Source organism: Acipenser ruthenus, chromosome 23 (assembly GCF_902713425.1).
Source record: "Acipenser ruthenus chromosome 23, fAciRut3.2 maternal haplotype, whole genome shotgun sequence".
In the NCBI taxonomy this organism is placed as follows: Eukaryota; Metazoa; Chordata; class Actinopteri; order Acipenseriformes; family Acipenseridae; genus Acipenser; species Acipenser ruthenus.
In genome coordinates, this window is record NC_081211.1 from 5,101,366 (window position 1) to 5,122,534 (window position 21,169).

The window sequence follows — 21,169 nt, forward strand, 5'->3', positions numbered from 1 at the left end:
AAATTTAGAAAAAAAAAAGTGCAAACTTTGCACTGAAGCAAAAGCTTGGCGAATTTACCAAACCGTGTCATAAAAACGTAAGCGCAATCAAAGAAAAAGATGTTAAACGTCATGAATTGTTCAAGACATTTAAGAAATAGTTGCTTACCTTTAGTTTATGTCTGACGCGATGAAAACCGCTCCGCCCACTGGGCGTGGTCGAGGACCAATGGCCACACCCCCTCCATACACGTGGGGTGTTGGTGGGGATTTAAACTCGTGGCTCCGACGCAGTAGCGTTACAACGAGTTGATTTGGGGGATTAGGGTTTTTTTTCATTTGTGTTTCTCACTGAGGACTTTCTGTAGGACCATCGGCACCTCCATCACTAGGAAATATGAGTTCCGTCAACACAGACCAGCGGCTTGACCATCTCCTCAGCGCCGTGGAGAGCGAGTTCCAGAAGGGAAGCGAGAAAGGCGATGCGTTGGAGAGGGATATTAAAGTGGGGCTTGAAGACGTGGATCTTTGGACGAAGTTTAAGGAACTCACGAACGAAATGATTGTGACCAAGACTGGCAGGTGCGTGGTTTGGTTTTGGTGGAACTTGGAGGTAGACTGTGTTGATGAGAGATCCGAAAATAAACGTTACATCCATAATAAATGCACACTAGGGTACTCACTGTAAGATGCTGTATTAAAATGACATTGCGCCCATAATACTACAGTCTGTTTAAGTAATTATTTGAGTAATATAAGTACATAAGTAAAAGAAGGCTTCTAAAATTGTAAAGCTTAATGGGGTTCAGTTGGTTTAGCTTCGGTGTTTGTTGACAAGTTACTTAGCCTTGTATTTGAACGGTTTCCCTGAAAACATAGTGAAAATTGAGGAAACACATATCTTTCATATTGCATATATAAAACACATCGGTATGTGTGTATCATAGTGTATCTTAAGCTAACGAATGAGTTTTATTTTAAAATCCTATTTCCCTATAGGAGGATGTTTCCAGTTCTCAGAGCTAACGTATCGGGGCTGGACCCCAACGCAATGTACTCCGTCCTACTGGACTTTGTAGCGGCTGACAATAATCGGTGGAAGTATGTCAACGGGGAATGGGTTCCGGGCGGCAAACCGGAGCCTCAGAGCCCCAGCTGCGTGTACATTCACCCGGACTCTCCCAACTTCGGCGCGCATTGGATGAAAGCGCCCATTTCTTTCAGCAAGGTCAAACTCTCCAACAAGCTCAACGGAGGGGGGCAGGTACGACACGGTTGCACATTCTTATGTATTCCGCTTATAAGAAGTGACACAATGAGGTTTTCATTGCGTGCAATGTGTATTTAGAGTCGCACTGTCGAAGTTCTCAAGCAGGTATTCCTTCAGCCTTTTACTCATGCAGTGTCACTGCAATACACTGTTGTAATGTACAGAAAGTAAATTTGTAACGCAATTGTAACTGTAGTTAGTACAACTGAAACCTAAGTATTGCATACGCTAAATGGATATTCTGAAGTAGCCGTCTATTGTAAAAAGTTACTGTGTCGTTTTGATCATCATCATCATAATCTGCGGTTACATTTCCACAATAATGTATCCATTTCTCCTCGCAGATTATGTTGAACTCTCTACACAAATACGAGCCTCGCATTCACATCGTGAAAGTGGGAGGGATTCAGAAAAGGATCAACAGCCAGTCATTCCCCGAGACGCAGTTCATCGCAGTGACCGCTTATCAGAACGAAGAGGTGGGCGCCTCCTTTCTTTGAAATGTTTAGTCAAATAAGTGTGTACAAGCTTTCTACAAGAGAATGAAGAAAACAACAACACATTCATAGCATTACTTAAATAGTGATACCATATTAGTGTAACTGCAATTTCCTTGGATATTAAAATAGTTTTGGAATTCTCACAATACTTGATTACAGAATAATTCATTCTGCATGTGTATAATATATCAATATTTCTTTTTCTAGATCACTGCTCTGAAAATTAAACACAACCCCTTTGCAAAGGCGTTTCTTGATGCTAAAGAAAGGTAATGTGAAACACTACTACGTTTTGTTATATCCATAACTAACTTTATTTACTCCAGATGTGCTCAATTTTGTTCTGAAATGAGACCAAACCCCATGTTTATGTTAATTTAATTAGAATCAAGTGAAGAATCCTTAAATTACTTAAATCTGACTAGTGAACAAGTTTTTAAAAAAAATCTTCACTGTAGTCAGTTTTTAAAATCCTTTTCTTTCTTTTTTTTTTTTTTCAGGAGTGATCACAAAGATATCCCAGAACATTCCAGCGATGGCCAGCAGTCGGGATATTCACAAAGTAAGTGACTTCGACTAGCACTGCATATTACTATACAAAATGAAACGTCTGGATTTCAAACTTTATAGAATCTTAATAATCCAGCTCAAAAGCTGTATTTTAATACAGGGATGTGATATTAAGCTGGGATGGCCCTCTGTTTGAAGTCATGGAAAAGGCACATGTCTTTGCAAAGTGTCTGCTTGTAGTTTCATTAGTTTATTGTTGGGGATATATTTATGTACCGTTTTCTCTTTGTTTAATAGTTGGAGGATGGTTTCTTCCTGGCAACGGTTCCATCTGCCCCAGCACGAACCAGGCCCAGTTTGGCGGTGGATCGTCTCTCTCCACTGGGTCTTATTGTGAGCGGTACTCTGGCCTGAGAAACCACAGAGCAGCACCGTACCCCAGCCACTACTCACACAGAAACTCCTCTCCGAGTAAGACCAGCTGCATTCCTGTCTTTACCACTACAGAGCTAGCTAGGGGTTTTAAATGCTGTCAGCAAATGTGTGTCCATTTATTCAGGAAGCAGAGAGAAAGTGTTAAACTGTAGACATCAGAAGAATCCCTTTACAGTACATGGTCAGTTTAATATACAAAGATGTTTTCTATGTAGTATTTGCTTTTACACACATGTTGTAGGTATTTTAATTCACCACGGATGTATCCCTAAATGTCGGTCACTTTTTATTTCCAGATAATTACATGGATAACTCTTCTTCTGGATTGACTTCTCATGATAGCTGGTCCGGTCTGCAGATCCCCAACTCCAGTGGGATGGTCTCCCTCTCTCACACCACCAACTCTGCCACAAACTCCAGGTACGCAATCTGGGGCTGCTGTACGTCAGTATTGACTGTCAGTCTGGAGTTTAAAACTCAGCTGTCCGCATCCCAAGTCAGAATTCTTAAGAGGGGATTTGTGTAATTTTAGTATTGGGTACAACTGGATTTCAACAGGATTATTTTTACATTCACAAAAAGGCAATCCTAATACACAGCCTAATGATATTGCATTTATAATAAAAAAAAAATCTACTTTTGAATCTTTTTTTTCTCTTGCCAGTCAGTACCCAAGCTTGTGGTCGGTCGCCGGCACCTCTCTCAACCCTGGCTCCCCCTCGGGCTCCATCACCAGCGGCCTGACGTCGCAGTTCCTCCGCGGATCCTCAGTCTCTTATACAGGCCTGGCCTCTTCCATGCCAGCACCTTCTGGGTCCCCCATGTACGACAGCACCCTGAGTGACGTGGGCGGGAACGAGGCCCAGTTCGAGAGCTCCATAGCGAGGCTCACCGCGTCCTGGGTGCCCTTGGCTCAGAGTTACTGACTGGAGTAACCGTGGCAACCAACGCAGTGGAGCTGGCCCTGTCCTTAGTGGGTGTGAGGCCTGTGCTTTCTGAACAGCCTGTCTACCGCAGGCTCGCCATTGGGTTTAGCTGAGATTTTCTGAACTGGTATTAGAAAAAAAAAGAACTCTACCTCAGTGAAAATCCTTTGAACATTTTCCTTTTCACTTCATGAGCCTGGGGAAGGTCGGCATGGACAACGAGTGGATCCTGGCAGGCAGATCTGCAGTATGAATGTCTTGGGTGCCTGCGAGGATGAGGACTGTCCAGCTGTGACACAGTCACAAAGGAATAAAGCTTGTTGATACACCGTGAAGTACTTGAGTTACGAAACAATATCCCTGTGCACAGCTCTGGCCAAAAGTTTTGCATCACCTAGAATTTTAGGAACGAGACAATCATAATAATAAAAAATATATATTTATGAACATAATCTAGATCTTTTATTTAACATCATGTAATCAAAGAAACTACAAAATGATATCGCAAGTGTCTACCAGAAGCCGTAATAGCAGTGCAGTATTTCATGTTAGATTCTGAAATGTCACATTTTTTAATTTGTCTGTTTTTTGTTATGTGGAGAAAATTGCAAAGCGGTATGTAATTCAATATGTGAACATAACATTATTCAGCAGGTTTCATGCGACTATGAAGCAAATGTAGTTAATTCTATAAGGTGATGCAAAACCTTTAGACATAACTGTAATAGTGGTGTTACACAGTTGTATTATTTTTGTATTGGTCCAGGTTACTATCAGCTATTGCTAGTTTTCAAGTAGAACCCCTGGATTAACACTTGTATGATTAAGTTTTTAAAACTTTTTTTTTCTATTTAAGTATTAGCTGACTTCAGAGTAGAATACAGGACTGTATTTAATTTATATCAACTGAACTTGAATTATGCATTTCCAGTACTACCCACTTGTATGTTAATGTCAAATGTTTTTAGTATTGAAACTATCCTATTGTTAAAACAATGTATAAACACATCAGTCAATGTTTAATTTGTGATGCAACAGATGAAAGGGAAGGGAGTTTGCAATAACAGAGAGTGCTTCAGATATTTAAAACATTGCTGAAAAAAGCACACTTTACCTTTATGTCTACAGATGGTTTGTTAGGTCAAAAGTCTTGTTTAATTTCATCCTGAAATATTGTATATATTTTGTTTGTTTATTTTAGGCAACATGAACACGTGAGCTTTATTTATGTAATTTTAAAAGTAAATTAATGTTTTTTTGGAAACAATTAAGCCTTTGTCTTCTTTCTTTTTTGTTCTGCACACAGACGTGTGTGTTCATCCGCTAAAGCCATTTATTCATGAACTAAATGTGATTTTAACTGTGTATAAAACAGCTTGGACACAGGCAGCTTTCTGATTGGTTTCCTGGTGTTCTAAAGGCTAATACCCTGTTTGTTTGAAATCAAGTTAATTAACTTAAAGTATTGATAAGAATAACAACTAGAAAGGGGAGTTTCTGTGGACAAACCCGCTGCCGCCCTCGAGGCAAAATGAATTTGTGAAAAATATCTGCATCGTTGACACTGCTAGAGGTGCTTTTCAATAAAAGTATTGAGAGAATCTCAGAATCCAGCTGTGTACCACCTATCAAGACACCACCTCAAAGAGGAGCCAAACTGTCGCTATGGCAGCCACCCGAGGTCAAAGGGAAAGGGTAATGTTGGATATTGCACTGAAAATCTGAAGTGGGCATCAGAAATGGTTTGAGAAATGAACAGCTGATATAGTGGAGCCAGCAGTAGAGTTGATGGGTTTTTTGTCAACAAACAAAAATATCAGATAGTTTACATTTTAATATATTTCCAGTTCACGGACATAAGGCCCATATGTTAGAAAGTAAATCAATGGCGGTACATCACTGGTACTAATACAGGGTTATCCAGAGAAAGGTGCTCACCCATGCTGTCTCACTGTCCCACAGGAATGTATCCACTTCATTTTGTTTAGGCCATTCTTTGACCACCATATAGTTAAGGTGACCTTTCTGTAATGAGGCCAGTATAAAAATTGCCACTGACGTGTGCACCAGTAATTCCTTCCCCCCGGATAAGCACGTTTGTTAAAGATTTGAAATAGAAAATCTCTCACAAACTCACTGTTTCAGGGGGGATGAAATTGCCAGTGCTCACCTCTTGTGGTCATTTATGTACTCTTTGTTTGCAGAAATTCCACCTTGCTCTGGCTTGCTCCCTTCACAACAATGCGAAAGGTATTTTAGTGAGATAAGGCAAGGGTGTGTAATAATTGAAATAATCATTCCCTCAAGAACATTAAACACTGGGAAAGCACCATGTTAAATATCTGACACATCCAGCACCGCGCATCCTATTCTACAGAAAAGTTTGAAATATCATTTCAATGCCAGTGATTCCAATGATGTTCACTAACTCCTAAATTTAGCTCAATCCAAGAATGCACAAGTAATAAAAGCACCAGGGGTTTGCAAGCAGCAAGGAGATTGTTTTCCACTTGCATGGGTATGTCAAAATCTGCATGAGCTTGTGACGTACACACCGCATTATGAGAAACTGAACTGGTGGAGTAACTCTTCAAACAAAGACACAGATTCAATTGGACTTCTAGCTGGGATAAGGCAGTTTCAGAAAAAAAAAAACATTTAACTGAGTGGGGCAAATCTGAACATAGGATTTGGATTGATGATATGGAAAATCTGGATTTGATGATATGGAAAATCACCTAAAAATAAATATTGAAAAAGTGCACTCTACTTATTGCATTTCCCCTAAAAGGCATATATTAAACCAAAGAAGGAGAATGCAATGAATGTAGCTAAGAATGCTTCTAATGTACACATTGCTGTGAACACTTTCAATCTGCAGTCTCGTTTTCTAAGCTTGGTCAAGAAACTCTGTATAAATTTGCATCTGAATAAACATAGCGGAATTAACTCAAATTAATGGCACACAAATTAGAGGGTAACAATTCAGAATCTTGAAAAAAAAATGTATTTAATCAAAACTCATTCTACGCAATTTTTATTAAGTACAGCTCACAATGAGCAAGATACCAGGCTTTGTATGTTTGCTTTCTAACATGCTCTGTATTCATTGTATAGATGGATGATCCTGATAATAATAATAATAATAATAATAATAATAATAATAATAATAATGAAAATCAAGAATACTTTAAAATTGAGTTTAATTGTAGTTTTGTTTTTTAACTTTATTATGTTCTTTTTCTTTTTAGTTTGAAAACAGCACCCCTTGGTTCCATTTTTCGTCTACACACACAAACTTGTGATCTCCCATTTTTATTTGCTGTATTAAGTAGATCTGACACAAACACAGAGCTCTCTAGTTATTTCACACAATAAAAAAACAAAACATGACATTCGGAAAACAGTAAATTAGTGAAGGGCCCTTACAAAGTACAACACACGTAACAGTATGTCAGATTTCTACAATTAAGGAGCGCTGCAGTTTTCACTGTAAAGTGAACGTGGTGAGATCTCATTGCCCAGGAGGTTTCCCCAGGTGAAATGCATATTTCAAACTACACAGTCTTCACACAGGTCTGCAGGTACGTTAACAGAGGATAATAACACTGTCCCATGACCGCACTGAAGGAACGTGTCAGTTTAGAGAATGATTAACAGCTCAGCAATGAAATCCAAATGAATTCCTCCAGGGCAGGCTCTGGCTACAGAGAGGCCCAAAGGGTGGAACAATTTGGCAAGCTGGTGTCAGACCAATAACCCTTCAGCCTCGGAGAGACAGTCAACACTGGTTTAAAATAAGAAGGCTTTAACAGCCTGGCAATATTTTCAGTTTGGCATATGAATATCATGTACAAACTTTTGTACTGGTTTTTTTTCTATTTACAGATGTAAAAATCCTAAGAAAGAACTTTACTAAATACGCACCTTAAGAAAATGGCCAAACATTTACTGAGTTTGTGGTCACTTGGAAAGCGATACTGCCAGTCTGAGGTTTTATCTGTGCCTAGACCGACTGCTCTTACAGTATTTTGTGACTTTAGTTTATTGATGTTTTCATGATCGGTTTGTATTCTCTCATTGTCAGTATGTGATTCTATAATCCAAGTGGCAGGCTTCCTTAATCAAGCAGATGCATCTTAAACACACACAGATGCAAGAGGCTGGGTTTCCTTGTGAGGCTGTCAGTGTTTGCCACTGTTAATTGAACTGCGATGTTTAACTTGACAACATAGTGCTGCAAAGTGTGCTACCCTGCTCAAGCTGTATCATCAAGTATCATTTGCAAATGCTGCGTTCCTCATCCCAATAACCTCTTGGACCTTCTGTAATTTATTGTGCCCCATGATAAAACAGCTCAATGCGTATAACACTGCCGCTGCACATTGGCTGGCTGTGTGCTGAGCCTGCAGTTGCCCCTGCCTGCTCCTCTGATCTCTGTGTGGTTTTCCTAATGAAGGACATTTTCAGACCTGAGTGAGACATTGTTGTCAGCTGAGCACACTTTCTCTGACCACCGGCACTCCATCTTCAGCGGGTCCTAATGCCTGACATTTCCTTCGAGAAGGTAACGGCTTAACAAGCATGTGTTCTTATGGACCGATGAATCTATTGCTATTTTTATTGCATGCCATTTTACAATTTCCAAGTCAAGACAAATGTTTTAGCAAATGCCTTTGTAATTAATCTCCAATCAGATGCAGGACTCCTATGCAGTGAGCCAGACCCGGCTGTGGAATTTAACAATAGAAAAAATACATTTCTACAGCTTTCATAGCTCTTAATACATCGGGGTTCAACAGTTTTGCGCAAGACCCAAATCCTAATCACCGAGAATGCTTTCTGGAGGCAATCCTGCAGCTCCATTGCTAATGCGGCACTTTGCCCCCTTGTGGAGGTAAAAAGGAATCATAATTTGTGTGGTCTTTTCAGAGCCATGAATGGTTTCACCAAGTGTGTGTGTCCAAGCACAATACTTGAAGCCCTTGAAGGAAGGTATAGACATTTTCTTCAGCGTGGTCAGAAGACCCACACGTGTACTGTGCTTGGCCCTACAGATCCATCACCTCCTCTTCCACTGTCTTTGTATTCGATTTCAAATACTTGTCCTGCACAGCCAAGGTCCTGAATACAGAGTTAAGGAATCAACAGGCAGCAGTGTATTTATTCATGATAAAATACTAACCAGGGCTGGCAATAAGACCGACTGCAGAGCAGTTTCACCCACTCCATGCGCATGATTAGCCCCAGTGCATAGGTAACAATCTCAGGTGTAGTAAAACCAGGAATGGATCAAACTGCTATGCAATGGGAGTCTTATTTCCAGCCCTGCTAAAATCAACTGAATTGACAGAAGATCATGCAGGACATGTTCACAATAAAACCATTAGGTAAAATCTAGGTGTCCTGAAAAATCAATTTGCTGAAGCATGCTCTAAAAAGGAACCATTTCTTTCTTTTTTTTCCTCCCAGCGATGTAAACAGCATCCACTGTGCCACAATTGACAGTGCAGCAGTAAGTGTTTACTGTGGAACATCATTTTCATGCTCTATCCTCGATCCTGGTTTAATTTAAATATGACACATGCCCAAACCTGAGGTCACGAGGTCTTATTGAATTGTCCTTTTATTGTCATCTTATTCAAAAGAGAGAAACACTATTGGCTGGTTTCACAGACCCAGATAAACTCTAATCTTGGACTACCTAATGCGAATTTAGGTAAAGTAGTCCAAAACTAGTGCTAATCAAGATCTGTGAAACCAGCCCTGCCTAAGACACCTACTTCAGACCATAAGATTATTTCTACCCAACACATGCACACAGGCATATCGTGGAACTTCAAGGGGTTGACGTTTCAGTGGCCTCAGTTCAAACCCAGAGTGCAATATGAAAAAGGATACGAAGCAAAATGAAAATCTGCTCCCACTGCTGCTGACATCATTGCCTCCATGCTTCTTTCTTCCAGATCCCCGAAGCAGTACCCGTTTGCTTTATCCACCACCTTCATCACCTGGACCATACTCTCCTTGTCCTGGGAAAGCAAAACCACTGCATTGGGTCTTTCTATAATAATACAGTATTACAAAGCCACCTCAGTAAGAAGGCCACTTTTTTAGGGCAATATAAAGCCTCTTTCAAAATGTAGGCCTCTCCGATTGGCCTTAATATCGAGGTTACTTCCAATGCTTTGCCAGGATGGTCATTTTCTGTACCCCCGCAAAGCTGTTCATCACCTCTGAAACCAAAACCATGAAGTCACTCACCTGCACATTTAACGGTACAAAGGACACCAGACTGTAATCTTCAATCAATTCCACAAGCTTTTCATTCAGGCGTTTGAACTTCTTGAAAAACGGGTCTGAGGCCAAATGCTCCAACAAATACGAGAGATCCAGCACTTCAGTGTAATAGTCAAGGTTGAATGCTTTCGGAAAAACAGAAACACAGCTGTAAAATCTTTGTATTAGGTTTGGAACCAGGCTTGGTCAAATCTGAATGATCCTAGCTTGCACAATTTATTTATTTATTTTTTGCCAATCAGGGTCTGTGAAACTATCCCATTATGTAATTTAAACACACCAGTTTCCAAGTCCTTATAAGAAGTTTGAATTAATAAATAAAAGACTTCAAGTCACATTTCTTACCGAGTTTGCCAAACTGCTCCATTAAATCCATCTTGGAAAGGATGTTCACATGGGGCAGTTCCACATGCAGCATGGTGGACAGCGAGGTGCACAGCACCGAGATGAACTTGGCAGGGTCTGCACAGTAATGGGAATCCACCAAGTGGACAGCAGTCAGCTGCAGGAACAGCAGGAACAACCAATTACTGGAAGTAAGAAACTGTGTTAAGAAACGTCTGTATCACATTGGATGATCAGATGCTCCACTGTATCCATCATGACTAAACAGACTAACCCAGTATGATACCAGGTACCAGGTAACAGTATATATAACAAAAACATATGTGCTTTATTTCAAACCTGTAAATGGGAGAACTACATGACCAATGGATGTGCACGCCAGGTAAGATTTGAGAAATGCCCAAAGGTACTTTCTTGTTTCGTGTCTACTAAAATTTTGCTGAAAATGTAATCTCACAGTAAGAGCTTACCCTAAAATTCCACTTTGTCAGCTGTGCAAAAATATTCTTCACCGAGTTCTGGTGTGTGTAAAGTTCCACCTGTCCAGGGCAGTCAAAAAGAAAATAGCAGCCTTTGAACTGTTCCAGTTTCTTCTCCAGCCAATCAAAATTGGCCTCCAGGTACTCCATGCAGTATATCAGCCCGCCATTGGGCCCCAGTTTTAGCCCGTCCATGACAGCATCGAGAGTCACCAGCTCTGCAATGTCCACCGAGCACTGGTAAGGAAGGCCGTCATTGGCGGGGTCAAGGTTCACCACCACAACCTTACGACCTAGCTTTGTCAGAAACTCCTGCATGCCCAGACAGTAGGTTGTCTTACCAGAGCCTGGGGGACCAATCACCACCTGGCCAAACATCACGCAAGGAGGGCTGGACATGCTGTCTCTCGTTCCTTTAAACCATTACTGTGTCTGTAACAAAGAGGACACCAAGTTTATAACAGGCTTCAGAAATCTCAGGGTTTGAGACGCTAGTGCTACACCCAACGGGGGATTAGAACTAGCCTATTAGGTATATAACTGAGCAACAGACTGTTCCTCCCCTATAGATCCATGTTAGGAAACTTACAGACTACAGGGATATTTTGTCATGCTTTGAGAAGTGTAATCAGTTTAGAGAAGATTGCTCAAATTCCTTTAAATAAGTGAAACGGAGTTTTGAAATCCAGGACTGGTCTAAGTTTCTCTCATTGATTTTGTACTTTTTGCTTGCTTAATAGGCAGATGAAGTTCTTATTTAAATAGAAGCTTCTCTCCAAATGTGGATAAACTCTACCAGTCGGTTGCTTTAGCTCCTAAGGGAGGAATGGGACAATTACCACCCAGATGCACAGCTAGCTGTCAAACAGGAAATGTTCACAAGGAAAAATGTTTTCAAAACGCAATACGTTATAGGGGACTAAAATGCTAATAGTTACGGCTGCACCGGTGTTTTGTTTTAATATCGATATTTGAAGATTAAATTATACGATGTGTACTGTGCATTGTTATAGAAACACTAATTTCAAAAACTGCTCTTAAATTAAGTACCCTACAAGTGCTACGGTCAGTATTAGAATTGCATTTAGTTGTATCAATTTTAGTTTTTATTTTCTTCATGTATAAACAAAATCGACCCTTTATTAAAATACAATTGAATTATTGTTTTACACAACAGCAGCACCAGTACATTTCAGAAGCACACGCCGTAATCATAACACAGGCACTGGTTCGATGTTATGATATTGCCCCTAGGTATCATCTTATTTATTAAAACTAGTGTAGTTATGATTTTGCTATTTAACTTCTCGTGCACCAGTAACTCACCTGTTTTTAAAGACAGCGCACCGGATCTGAAAACGGAAGCTCGTACGGCGGTCAATAATCGCCGATAAGAAACGCAGGCTACATGAACAGGCACATCAAGACGGCAATATTTGCATATAACGTGGTAGTTTTTATTTTTTTTATTTAACTTTTAACTCTTTTATAAAAACAGATTGCATTCAAGCTCATCTCAACTCCACACCCTGCACCTTTTCACACGATTATACAGTAAAGACCACCCTGCACGTGTAGTATATAGTCTTAACAGGTGAATTATCATCGAGAATACAGGGCTGTGATCAAGCCAGTAAAATTTACTTTGCAATGCTGCTATGGAAAACAGAACACAACCAGTTAACCCGTTGATTCCCAAGGGTATAATGGAATGCAGCTGTTTGGTAGTCTTTGGAATTTATACACTCCATCCACTGCCACTGACAAAACAGTTCAAAAATAAATGTGTTACTGCTTCCTGAAAGTATAAACATTTCCATGTATTTAGGTACGCCCATGTTTTTATAGTTGAAATGCTTTCTGTAGGGAAATAACATTTCAAAAGCAAAATATATTAAGCTTAACAGCAGTGCGATTTGGGTCACTGTAGAAAGTCACAGTACATTAAAGACATCTGTGGTCTCAGACCGGAGTGGTCCTTTCTAGTGGTGGTTACCCAGTGCTAGAAGGCTTACTGGACGGAAGATTGTATTCCAGCAGGATAATGACCCTAAGCATTCTGTGAAGTCTAAAAAGGAAGATTAGTTATGAATTGGCCATCTCAGTCACCAGACTCGAATCCCGTCGAGATGCTGTGGATTGACTTGAAGGCTGCTGTTGCAAAAAGGAAACTAAAGTCGACTGCAGAACTCAAAGCTGCATGTGTTGAAGAATGGGCAAAAATATCTCTGGAAAGATGCCCAAGAACTGGCTTTAAAATACAAAAAAAGACTGCAAACTGTAAAATACTAATGTAAGGGTGCCCAAATACTTTTGTCAAAGTATGACATTAATTTTTGCACGTTCATTTTCATTTTATTCATGTTATGTAATAATTTGTTTTATTATAAAGCTGAATCTCTAAATTATATAACTTTTTTGGTGTTTTTTCTTTTTTTAAACTGCCCAAATACTTTTGTCTGCGACTCTGTGTGTGTGTGTGTGTGTGTACATATATATATATAAATCCAAAGTTTAGATAAATAACTGGTTTATGACACAAAGAATATCTAGACAGCAGAAAACAATAACCAAGTGAATTATTGAGACAAATGTATTAACTGTACAATTTTTTTATAGTAAAAGATAACATTTTTCTTTACAAAGATAATAAATACAATTACTAACCGGTAAAACTGAGGCAAAAACGGTTTCAGCTATGCCTCTCTCAAACACACTGATGAAGGCACTGGGTGAAACACTTGTCAATTTGACTTTCTTAGAAGTTTTGCCTGAGAATGTCTTCGAGTGTTTGAAGTTCTGGATGATGAATCAGTATTACTGAAATGGACAGATACACGGCAACCTTTTTTCCTAAACATTGTGTCCACTGCAGCGTATTATTTTTCCACACTATCACAGACAGTCTAGTTTTGACTGCTGTCCTTCGTTCTCCCCCTCAGCGTCTGGTTCTGTCTGTACTTCATGCTGCTGGGTGGCTGACGGCGCAGCAGGGAATCTCCTTGGTCCTTTTCTTCGGGTTTGTCATAAACTGTAGAAATCCTAAATTCAGGACGGGACTTTTTCACAGCCGTGAAAGTGTTCAGCTTCTCTCCATGATACCTGGGAAAGGCAAGGTCTAGGGCTATTAAAAGAAGATTCAGTAATGCGTTATATTGAGTGGCATGAATACGTTAATGCAATGAAGTAAATAAGTAAATTTAATTAATATGCAATTAACCATTTGCTGAAGTTACATGCTAATATACAGTCCATAGTTATACCATGCAGGTGTGTATCATTAGACTGCCATTTGAGCTCATATTTCATATGTATGTTGAGTATGTTTTTTGGAGACTTGGTAGCTCTAATAAAAATAAAAAAGGACATACAAAGACTGGTATGTAGCATTAGCAATATTATTCCATAAGCTATCCACACTACCTAAATAATGTGCATTTAAACCCCACGATGTAGAGGAAGCCACTTACCCGAATCCTCTCTTACACTTGGGGTGCTGCCCCTCGTTCTCCAAAGCTTCTGCCATCCCCACCTTGCTGTGGCCCAGCCCAGAGCCATCCTTCCAGCCCTGCTTCTCCATCACCCTCCTGCCTATACCCTGGAGGACAGAGAGGAAACCACAACTCTGAGCAGCAGCTCTCACTAGGAACACTGACAGTAACTCGCAAGTAAATTACACAAACAAAGTAAATTACTAAAACATCAACAGCATAATAATAATAATTACAATAATTCCATCGAGGGCTTCAGTGACATCATAAACCACAAGCCCAGAGCCCAAATGATGTTTATTTTTTTTATAGTATATGGGTTAAATAATATATCCCAGAACTCATTATTATTTTATTGACTTTTATGATCATTGAATGTTAATATTCAGTGATTAACTCGGATGTCCTTTTACATTTGCATAGTCCAGGCTGTATTATAGTCACTATTCATGTATTTTATAATCCTAATGACTCTCCCTTGTTGTTCTGTACCTTGGTGTATTTTTCGAAGCCCCAGATTCGCTGGCCCTGCACTGATCCCTCCTCCAATCCATCCCTCAGTCGCCGCTCATACCTCATCCGGACATAATCCCGGGCATCCTTATCCCCTCCGTCTGAAGGTAAGGCAGGAAAAGTGTGAGAAGACAGGAGCAATTCCACCCAGCTATAAAGAGCTGGTAGCTTCGAATGACATTTTCAGGTTTTGTACTTGTCCCCTTAGCGTCAATGGTGTTTGCAATCATGCAAGTGGTTCTTATTGAAATTAATTATACTGTTTGTTTATGAAGCTGCTCTTCAGCCGACAATCATATATTGTGTAACTAATATAATATGGATTGTATTAGTTACACAAGCAAAGCTTGATTAACACAGCATACCTTTGTCATAGTAGACGCTCATATCTACATCCCAGTCGTCAGCAGTTTGTTCGTCAAAATCTGTAAAACAACAAGAACACGCGCCAGGGGTTACAATCCATCGAAAGAAAGAAAGAAATGTCTTTTTACTCCTCAAGCTCATGCTTTGATTAGTAGTGAGAGTGAGCGAGTTAAGAAAGGGGTGTTAGACTGGGTCCCAACACTTAACAACCTTTGAGAATGTATTTTTCAGTGATAAAACTGAAGCAGACTTGAGACATGGACACAGATCCAGTGCAGTGCATGGAACACACCTCCTTGCTCCTCCTTCCAGTACTGCGCGTCAGTGTAGAAGACCAGCCCGGAGCCCCCCTTCTCCCACTTGAGCTCGATCTTCTCTTCAAACAGCCTCTCCTCGCAGCGCCCCTGGTTAGTCACGTCCTCGTACAGGGCCTCGTGCCGCTCCCACTCCTCACACGTGTCATCGTCCTGCTCACAACACAACACCCATTTCAGCAATTTGTATTGGCTAAAACCCACATGTTTAAATATATCAAACCTACATCTCCCTGTTTCAACTCAGTTTCAGTTACAGGGATGGAAATAAGACTCCCATTGCATAGCCATTTAATAAGACACACCTGACCTTGTTTCATATAACAGTGGTTAACCAGGTTCGTAGTAAAACCTAGAATTGGAGAACTGCTATGCAATAGAAGTCTTATGAGTAATGATGGGCAAGACTGTAGATCTAACAGAGGATCTGACAGAGGGCTGATAGCATGTGCTTGTTGGCAAGTGCTTCTGCTTCTAGAGACATTGTCTTTTTGACAGTGTTATGGCAGGTGTTTCAGATTTGTTCTCCAGCCCTTGTACACATGGCTACACAACTTACATCATCGGAGTGGGACTCTGCACAGTCATCTCCACCTTCGCAGCTGGACTCTTCTCCATCTTTCGAAGGACCCCCATGTTTCTTCCTCGGTTGTTTCTTCCTCCCTGAAGGAGGCACAAGCCCAGCACCAGGTCCTAGATCTCCCCCTGTAATGGCTTCACCGTTGGCAGTGTACACCCCCTCCTCCAGCCGAACAGTCTGGGTGGCCCTGTACTCGAAGGGGACGTTCCCGTACCTCCGATTGGAGCCCGTCTTGGGGAACTTCAGCCCCAGTTTGGTGATGATGCGTGGAGGCAGTCTGCAAGCCTGGATGAGCTCCAGGAACACAGTCACCGGAGTGCCCACATTGCCACTGGGCATCAGAGCAGGGGGGTTCATCTCAGGCAGTCTTGTCAAGTCCTCTTCAGTGAACCTCTCGCTCAGGGCAATCTTGCTGTTCAGCTCCTTTTTCGTTTTATAAGGAAACATGTTGGACTCTGCAAAACAAAATGCGCTATACGTTACATATCTCGCAGTGAGCCAGGATTTGAACCAGGGCCCTCCTGGTTACAAGCCCTTTTCTTTAACCACTGGACCACACAGTCTGTTTCAGGGCTGGAAATAAGACTCCCACTGCATAGCAGTTTAATCCATTCCTGGTTTTACTATGAGTTTAATCAGACACACCCAAGCTTGCTACCTAAACACTGTGGCTAATCAACCTTGTAGTAGAACCTGCTATGCAACAGGAGTCTTATTTCCATCCCTGGTTAAAGTTGGGTTGAAGTTCGATATTAGTTGCTAATATCAATGCTCATTCACCTCAGTTTCATATACACGTATCTGTGATATTCTATTTATTTTCACAAATGATGATTTTCCCGCAGTGTCCAGCTCTAGTCCGATCTGCAAGTTTTAACTAGACAAGCAGGTTCAAGAGAAAACGTATACATTCTAAACATTCTTAATCTATGAGTGCTGCTGTGCGTTTTAAATACAACTCAGTATCCAGTAAGAAACCAGTAAATGCGTGTTTCAATTGCGTTGCTGGTCTGCAGTTCACCTACCCGACTGATCCGAGACCCTGATCTTCCTGATAACACACCGACTGCCTAGCCAGCTTCCCTCGGAACCAACCCACTGATTCCCCGCGTACATCTTCACGAACCGGTCCGCCTGGTTTGCTTGAACCAAGACCACGCAGCAGCACGTTGTCTTTCCTGTGGCAGCGGGTTGTCCTCCGGTATCTGCCGGCTCTGAGCTCCCCTCCTCCGGTCCCTCGCTCTGTAAACACTCCGGCTGTTCTTCGGCCTGCTCTTTCCCGGGCTCATGTTCTGGGTCTCTGAGAACCTCAGGTCGGTGTCGGTAATGGAAACACCCAAAGCCGCCCCCTTCGATAAACTGGCTAAAATAATTCCGGAGATCCACCGACCGGAATTTTGCTGGGATATTACTAACGACACAGTAAACAACGGGAGCGGACATATTGTAACACTGTAAACACGCCTTTTTGTATAATGACAACTTTATTGAAAACGCTGTCATTCACAAACACTGACGTCAACCATTTTCAAAATTCTTCCATTATTGCTTCGTATAATTATATAATCTAATTGTACGTCATCATCATCAAGCAGTATTTAAAAAACAGAATGGGATTTATGGGGGAAAACAACAAGAGTTTTATTTTATTTTATTTTAATAGAACAAACAAAAATCGAAACATTTATTATTATTATTATTATTATTATTATTATTATTATTATTATTATTATATATTTATTTATTATTTACTGAAATTATCAGTCTACCTTTTCTCACACAAAAAATGTAAACTGGATAACTGTAAACGGGATAACTGCTGCTATTTAAAACCGCGCATTTTATACTAACATATACTGTATATTTGTGACGTGAAGTAACATATATATGCACATTGAAGTAACAATTTAAGACACACAAAAAGATGTCACTGCAGTCATCCTAATAATTATTATGTTGTTGGAACCCCAAATGTCCAGCAGGAGGCAGCAATGAGCTATCACTGAAAACAAGTCTCCCCCTTCCCTTACACCACTATGTAGTGCACTACTGTGAATATTTTCACACGACTATTAGGAACCTGTGATAGTGGTATAAATATGTACGTCTCGCCGGGGATAATAAATAAAAGACGTTTTTAGAGACCTGATTACACCGTGTAACAATTTTTTTTTTTTTTTTGGTTCCTGGGTAGTAAGTGTTATTTCCTAATTGCTTATGCCTCAAAAGTATAGAAAATGGCTTTTATTCCCCACAAACTTTGCTTTTGTGACCAGGACAGTGATATTTTGAAATTTACCTATTTTCCAGAACATTCCAGATAGATTCAGTGCTGAGTAAACTTGGAGTAACTTCTAGAACTTTCTAGAACTTTCCAGTAATATAAATAGTAGTATAAATACAGGGGCCTTAAGCCCACCAGTTCAGTTTAGTTCCAGCTGCCTAAGTGGATACATATCTGCATTTTTCTGAGATGGCATCAAGGTCATAGGAGACTTCAAAATGGTGGCATTCCTGATGGGTCTCCAAGGCGGTTTTACCAAGTTTCCCTGCTATCTTTGCCTTTGGGACAGCAGGGACACCAAGGCGCACTACCACAGGCGGGACTGGCCACAGCGGACCGACCTCTCTGTGGGGAGGAACAACGTCAAGTGGGAGCCACTGGTGGACCCCCGGAAGGTGCTGATGCCACCACTGCACATCAAATTGGGCCTTATGAAACAATTTGTCAGAGCTCTAGATAAGGAGTCGGCAGCCTTCAGGTACCTTCAAGACTTCTTCCCTAAGCTGTCTGAGGCAAAGGTCAAAGCCAGTGTCTTCGTCGGACCACAGATAAAGAAGATCCTGGAGTGCAATTAATTCCCCAAGAAGCTCACTAGTAAGGAGAAAGCGGCTTGGAACAGCTTTGTCGCAGTGGTTCGGGGCTTCCTGGGCAATCACAAGGCCAAAAACTATGTGGAGCTGGTTGAGACTCTGGTGAAGAACTACGGCACAATGGGCTGTAGGATGTCCCTCAAAGTCCATATCCTTGATGCTCATCTTGATAAATTCAAGGAGAACATGGGAGCGTACTCAGAGGAGCAAGGCGAGTGCTTCCACCAGGATATACTGGACTTTGAACGCCGCTACCAAGGACAGTATAACGAGAACATTTTGGGAGACTACATTTGGGGGCTGATTCGTGAAAGTGATTTACAGTATAGTCGTAAATCTCGAAAAACTACTCACTTCTAAATCTTTTGTAGTCATTTTTGTATTACTTTAGTATAAATACATGTTAATTTGGATTCATATGTTGTTTTTTTCTGGCTTTATGTGAAAGAAAAGACACAAATTCGCCTGTTTTCTCATTGGAAATAGGTAAATTTCAAAATATCACTGTCCTGGTCACAAAAGCAAAGTTTGTGGGGAATAATAGCCATTTTCTATACTTTTGAGGCATAAGCAATTAGGAAATAACACTTACTACCCAGGAACAAAAATTGTGTTACATAGTGTTATCAGTGCCGCGAATTGGATTGTAAACTACAAACATTTCGCAGGAAAAGCAGTCATAGTCTATCGTGTGAACTCTCTGTCCTCAGATCAGTGCAGGTTAGGGTAACACTGAGTGGCCCTGACTGTGTTTTTTAATGAAAACGACTCAGATGTTTAACATAGAACGGACTTTGAGGTCTGACAACATAAGGTGCAGATCGATGCAAACTAGCAGGGTGTCCTCCTGACACGGCAGATCATGCTTGCACATGAGCTTGTAGATTTATAAGCAGCCAGTGTGTTTTCAAGGGGGGACGCTTATCCCATTGTCATGAATCTTAGTGTTGACATTATGTAGCTTAAGTTATATGGAAGTGTCTGTATGTCATTTTTGATATATATGTGGTGAATCACATCAAATTGTGATTAAACATTTCTTTGCTCATTCTTATTCAATACAATTCTGCACATATTGTTGCTATACTAATAGCTCATTTAGAATTTACTGCCGTGGAGGAGGGTGTATGTTTATGACATACATGTTATAAAGACATAGGCATTCAAATCAATCCAGCAAGCCGTTTGTATTTGATAGGAGTCACAAGCCTTCCTAGAGACAAACACGCAAACATCCTTACAAGAAAATTATTTAAATCAGTACGGGGTCGATTCAATTGATCTAAAAATTGGCGTCATGCTTTAAAAGAAGGTCAAATGCCAGGATTGGTAATATTGCAATATATAAAGACTGGGGTCATTTAGATCTGAAGCTGTTTACATCCATTGATCCCTCGTATTTGAATGAGGATCCTAAAAATATGCTTGGGAACTAGAAGCTAACCATTTATTGCAAAAGCACAAACCTTTCTCTCCTCTGTCCATTTAAATTACACATCACATTGGAAAGGTCTATTGCCTTATACTTCCTGCTTTCAAAGGGAAGTCACAAGCCTCTTTGAGGTATTGACAGTATCCCACATCTAGTCAACACTAAAATATCATCTACAATATCATGCCAGTTTGTTTCAGTGTCATAGAATTGCATTTTTAACTAAGGAGTCAGGAAAGGTGACACTAGATCATTTCACGTGACAGCACTGGAAAGAAAGGGCAACGGCTCTTAATGAACTTGAAGCCTTTGCAATTTATCTGCATGTCACAGACAGTATACCAACTCTCATGGCTGGATTCAGACACCTCCCCGCAGCACTAATCTTACCTGAGGTAACCTTAGTGCTGCGCAGGGTGAACCCAGAGGTCAATAGACAGGATTGTCAAGGCTTTGCAATAAAGGATGGGCGTGGTGGGAAAGTAGTTTTTTCCAGTGGCTAACCTTTATTAGATCTCGTTTCTGAATTGCAGCTTGGTTCTTTGTTAAGAGAACAGTACAAAATACCAATGTTTTAATGTCAATTTGACCTTTCAATGACAGTAGATACAAACAGTATTTTGTGTTAGTAAAGTCTTAATTGTAAATTCTGACACACAGTGCCTCTATTAATCCTTTGGATTTTTCAGATTTTAGATGACTCCCAATAACTTTCAATCAATCAAGCTTTATTTTATATAACGCCTTTCATACTGGACCACCATCACAAAGCGCTTTACAAGATACAGTAAAAAACAATGCATATGGGACAAAGTGGGTCAGCAGGTTGAGGAGGTACTCAGGACCTGTGTGATG

The 21,169-nt window shown here is 40.6% G+C and overlaps 3 protein-coding genes across 4 annotated transcripts; 1 reads left to right on the forward strand and 2 right to left on the reverse strand.

Moving 5' to 3' along the window:
- The first annotated feature begins 263 nt into the window (after window positions 1-263).
- LOC117412887 (T-box transcription factor T-A-like) lies at window positions 264-4,884 on the forward strand. Its single transcript, XM_034021509.3, has 8 exons — window positions 264-561; window positions 979-1,243; window positions 1,594-1,728; window positions 1,957-2,018; window positions 2,250-2,311; window positions 2,557-2,730; window positions 2,991-3,114; window positions 3,359-4,884. Exons 1-8 carry the CDS (start codon window positions 377-379, stop codon window positions 3,618-3,620), a joined length of 1,269 nt encoding a protein of 422 aa, XP_033877400.3. The 5' UTR covers window positions 264-376; the 3' UTR covers window positions 3,621-4,884.
- A 1,757-nt stretch (window positions 4,885-6,641) lies between these two features.
- LOC117413107 (GPN-loop GTPase 2-like) lies at window positions 6,642-12,206 on the reverse strand. The gene is made up of 6 exons (XM_034021865.3): window positions 12,071-12,206; window positions 10,736-11,176; window positions 10,266-10,422; window positions 9,885-10,045; window positions 9,522-9,652; window positions 6,642-8,744 (listed from the first exon to the last, which is right to left on the reverse strand). The coding sequence occupies exons 2-6, from the start codon at window positions 11,141-11,143 to the stop codon at window positions 8,672-8,674; spliced, it is 930 nt and encodes a 309-aa protein (XP_033877756.2). The 5' UTR covers window positions 11,144-11,176; window positions 12,071-12,206; the 3' UTR covers window positions 6,642-8,671.
- Window positions 12,207-12,331: 125 nt separating this feature from the next.
- LOC131699714 (G patch domain-containing protein 3-like) lies at window positions 12,332-17,696 on the reverse strand. Of its 2 annotated transcripts, none has more exons than XM_058997555.1 (7): window positions 17,034-17,684; window positions 15,988-16,463; window positions 15,407-15,581; window positions 15,114-15,173; window positions 14,728-14,849; window positions 14,215-14,342; window positions 12,332-13,846 (listed from the first exon to the last, which is right to left on the reverse strand). In XM_058997555.1, exons 1-7 carry the CDS (start codon window positions 17,509-17,511, stop codon window positions 13,651-13,653), a joined length of 1,635 nt encoding a protein of 544 aa, XP_058853538.1. In that variant the 5' UTR covers window positions 17,512-17,684; the 3' UTR covers window positions 12,332-13,650. The 2 variants fall into 2 exon arrangements, with proteins under 2 accessions (XP_058853538.1, XP_058853539.1); XM_058997556.1 differs by having other exon boundaries at window positions 13,659-13,868; window positions 17,034-17,696.
- Window positions 17,697-21,169: the final 3,473 nt, after the last annotated feature.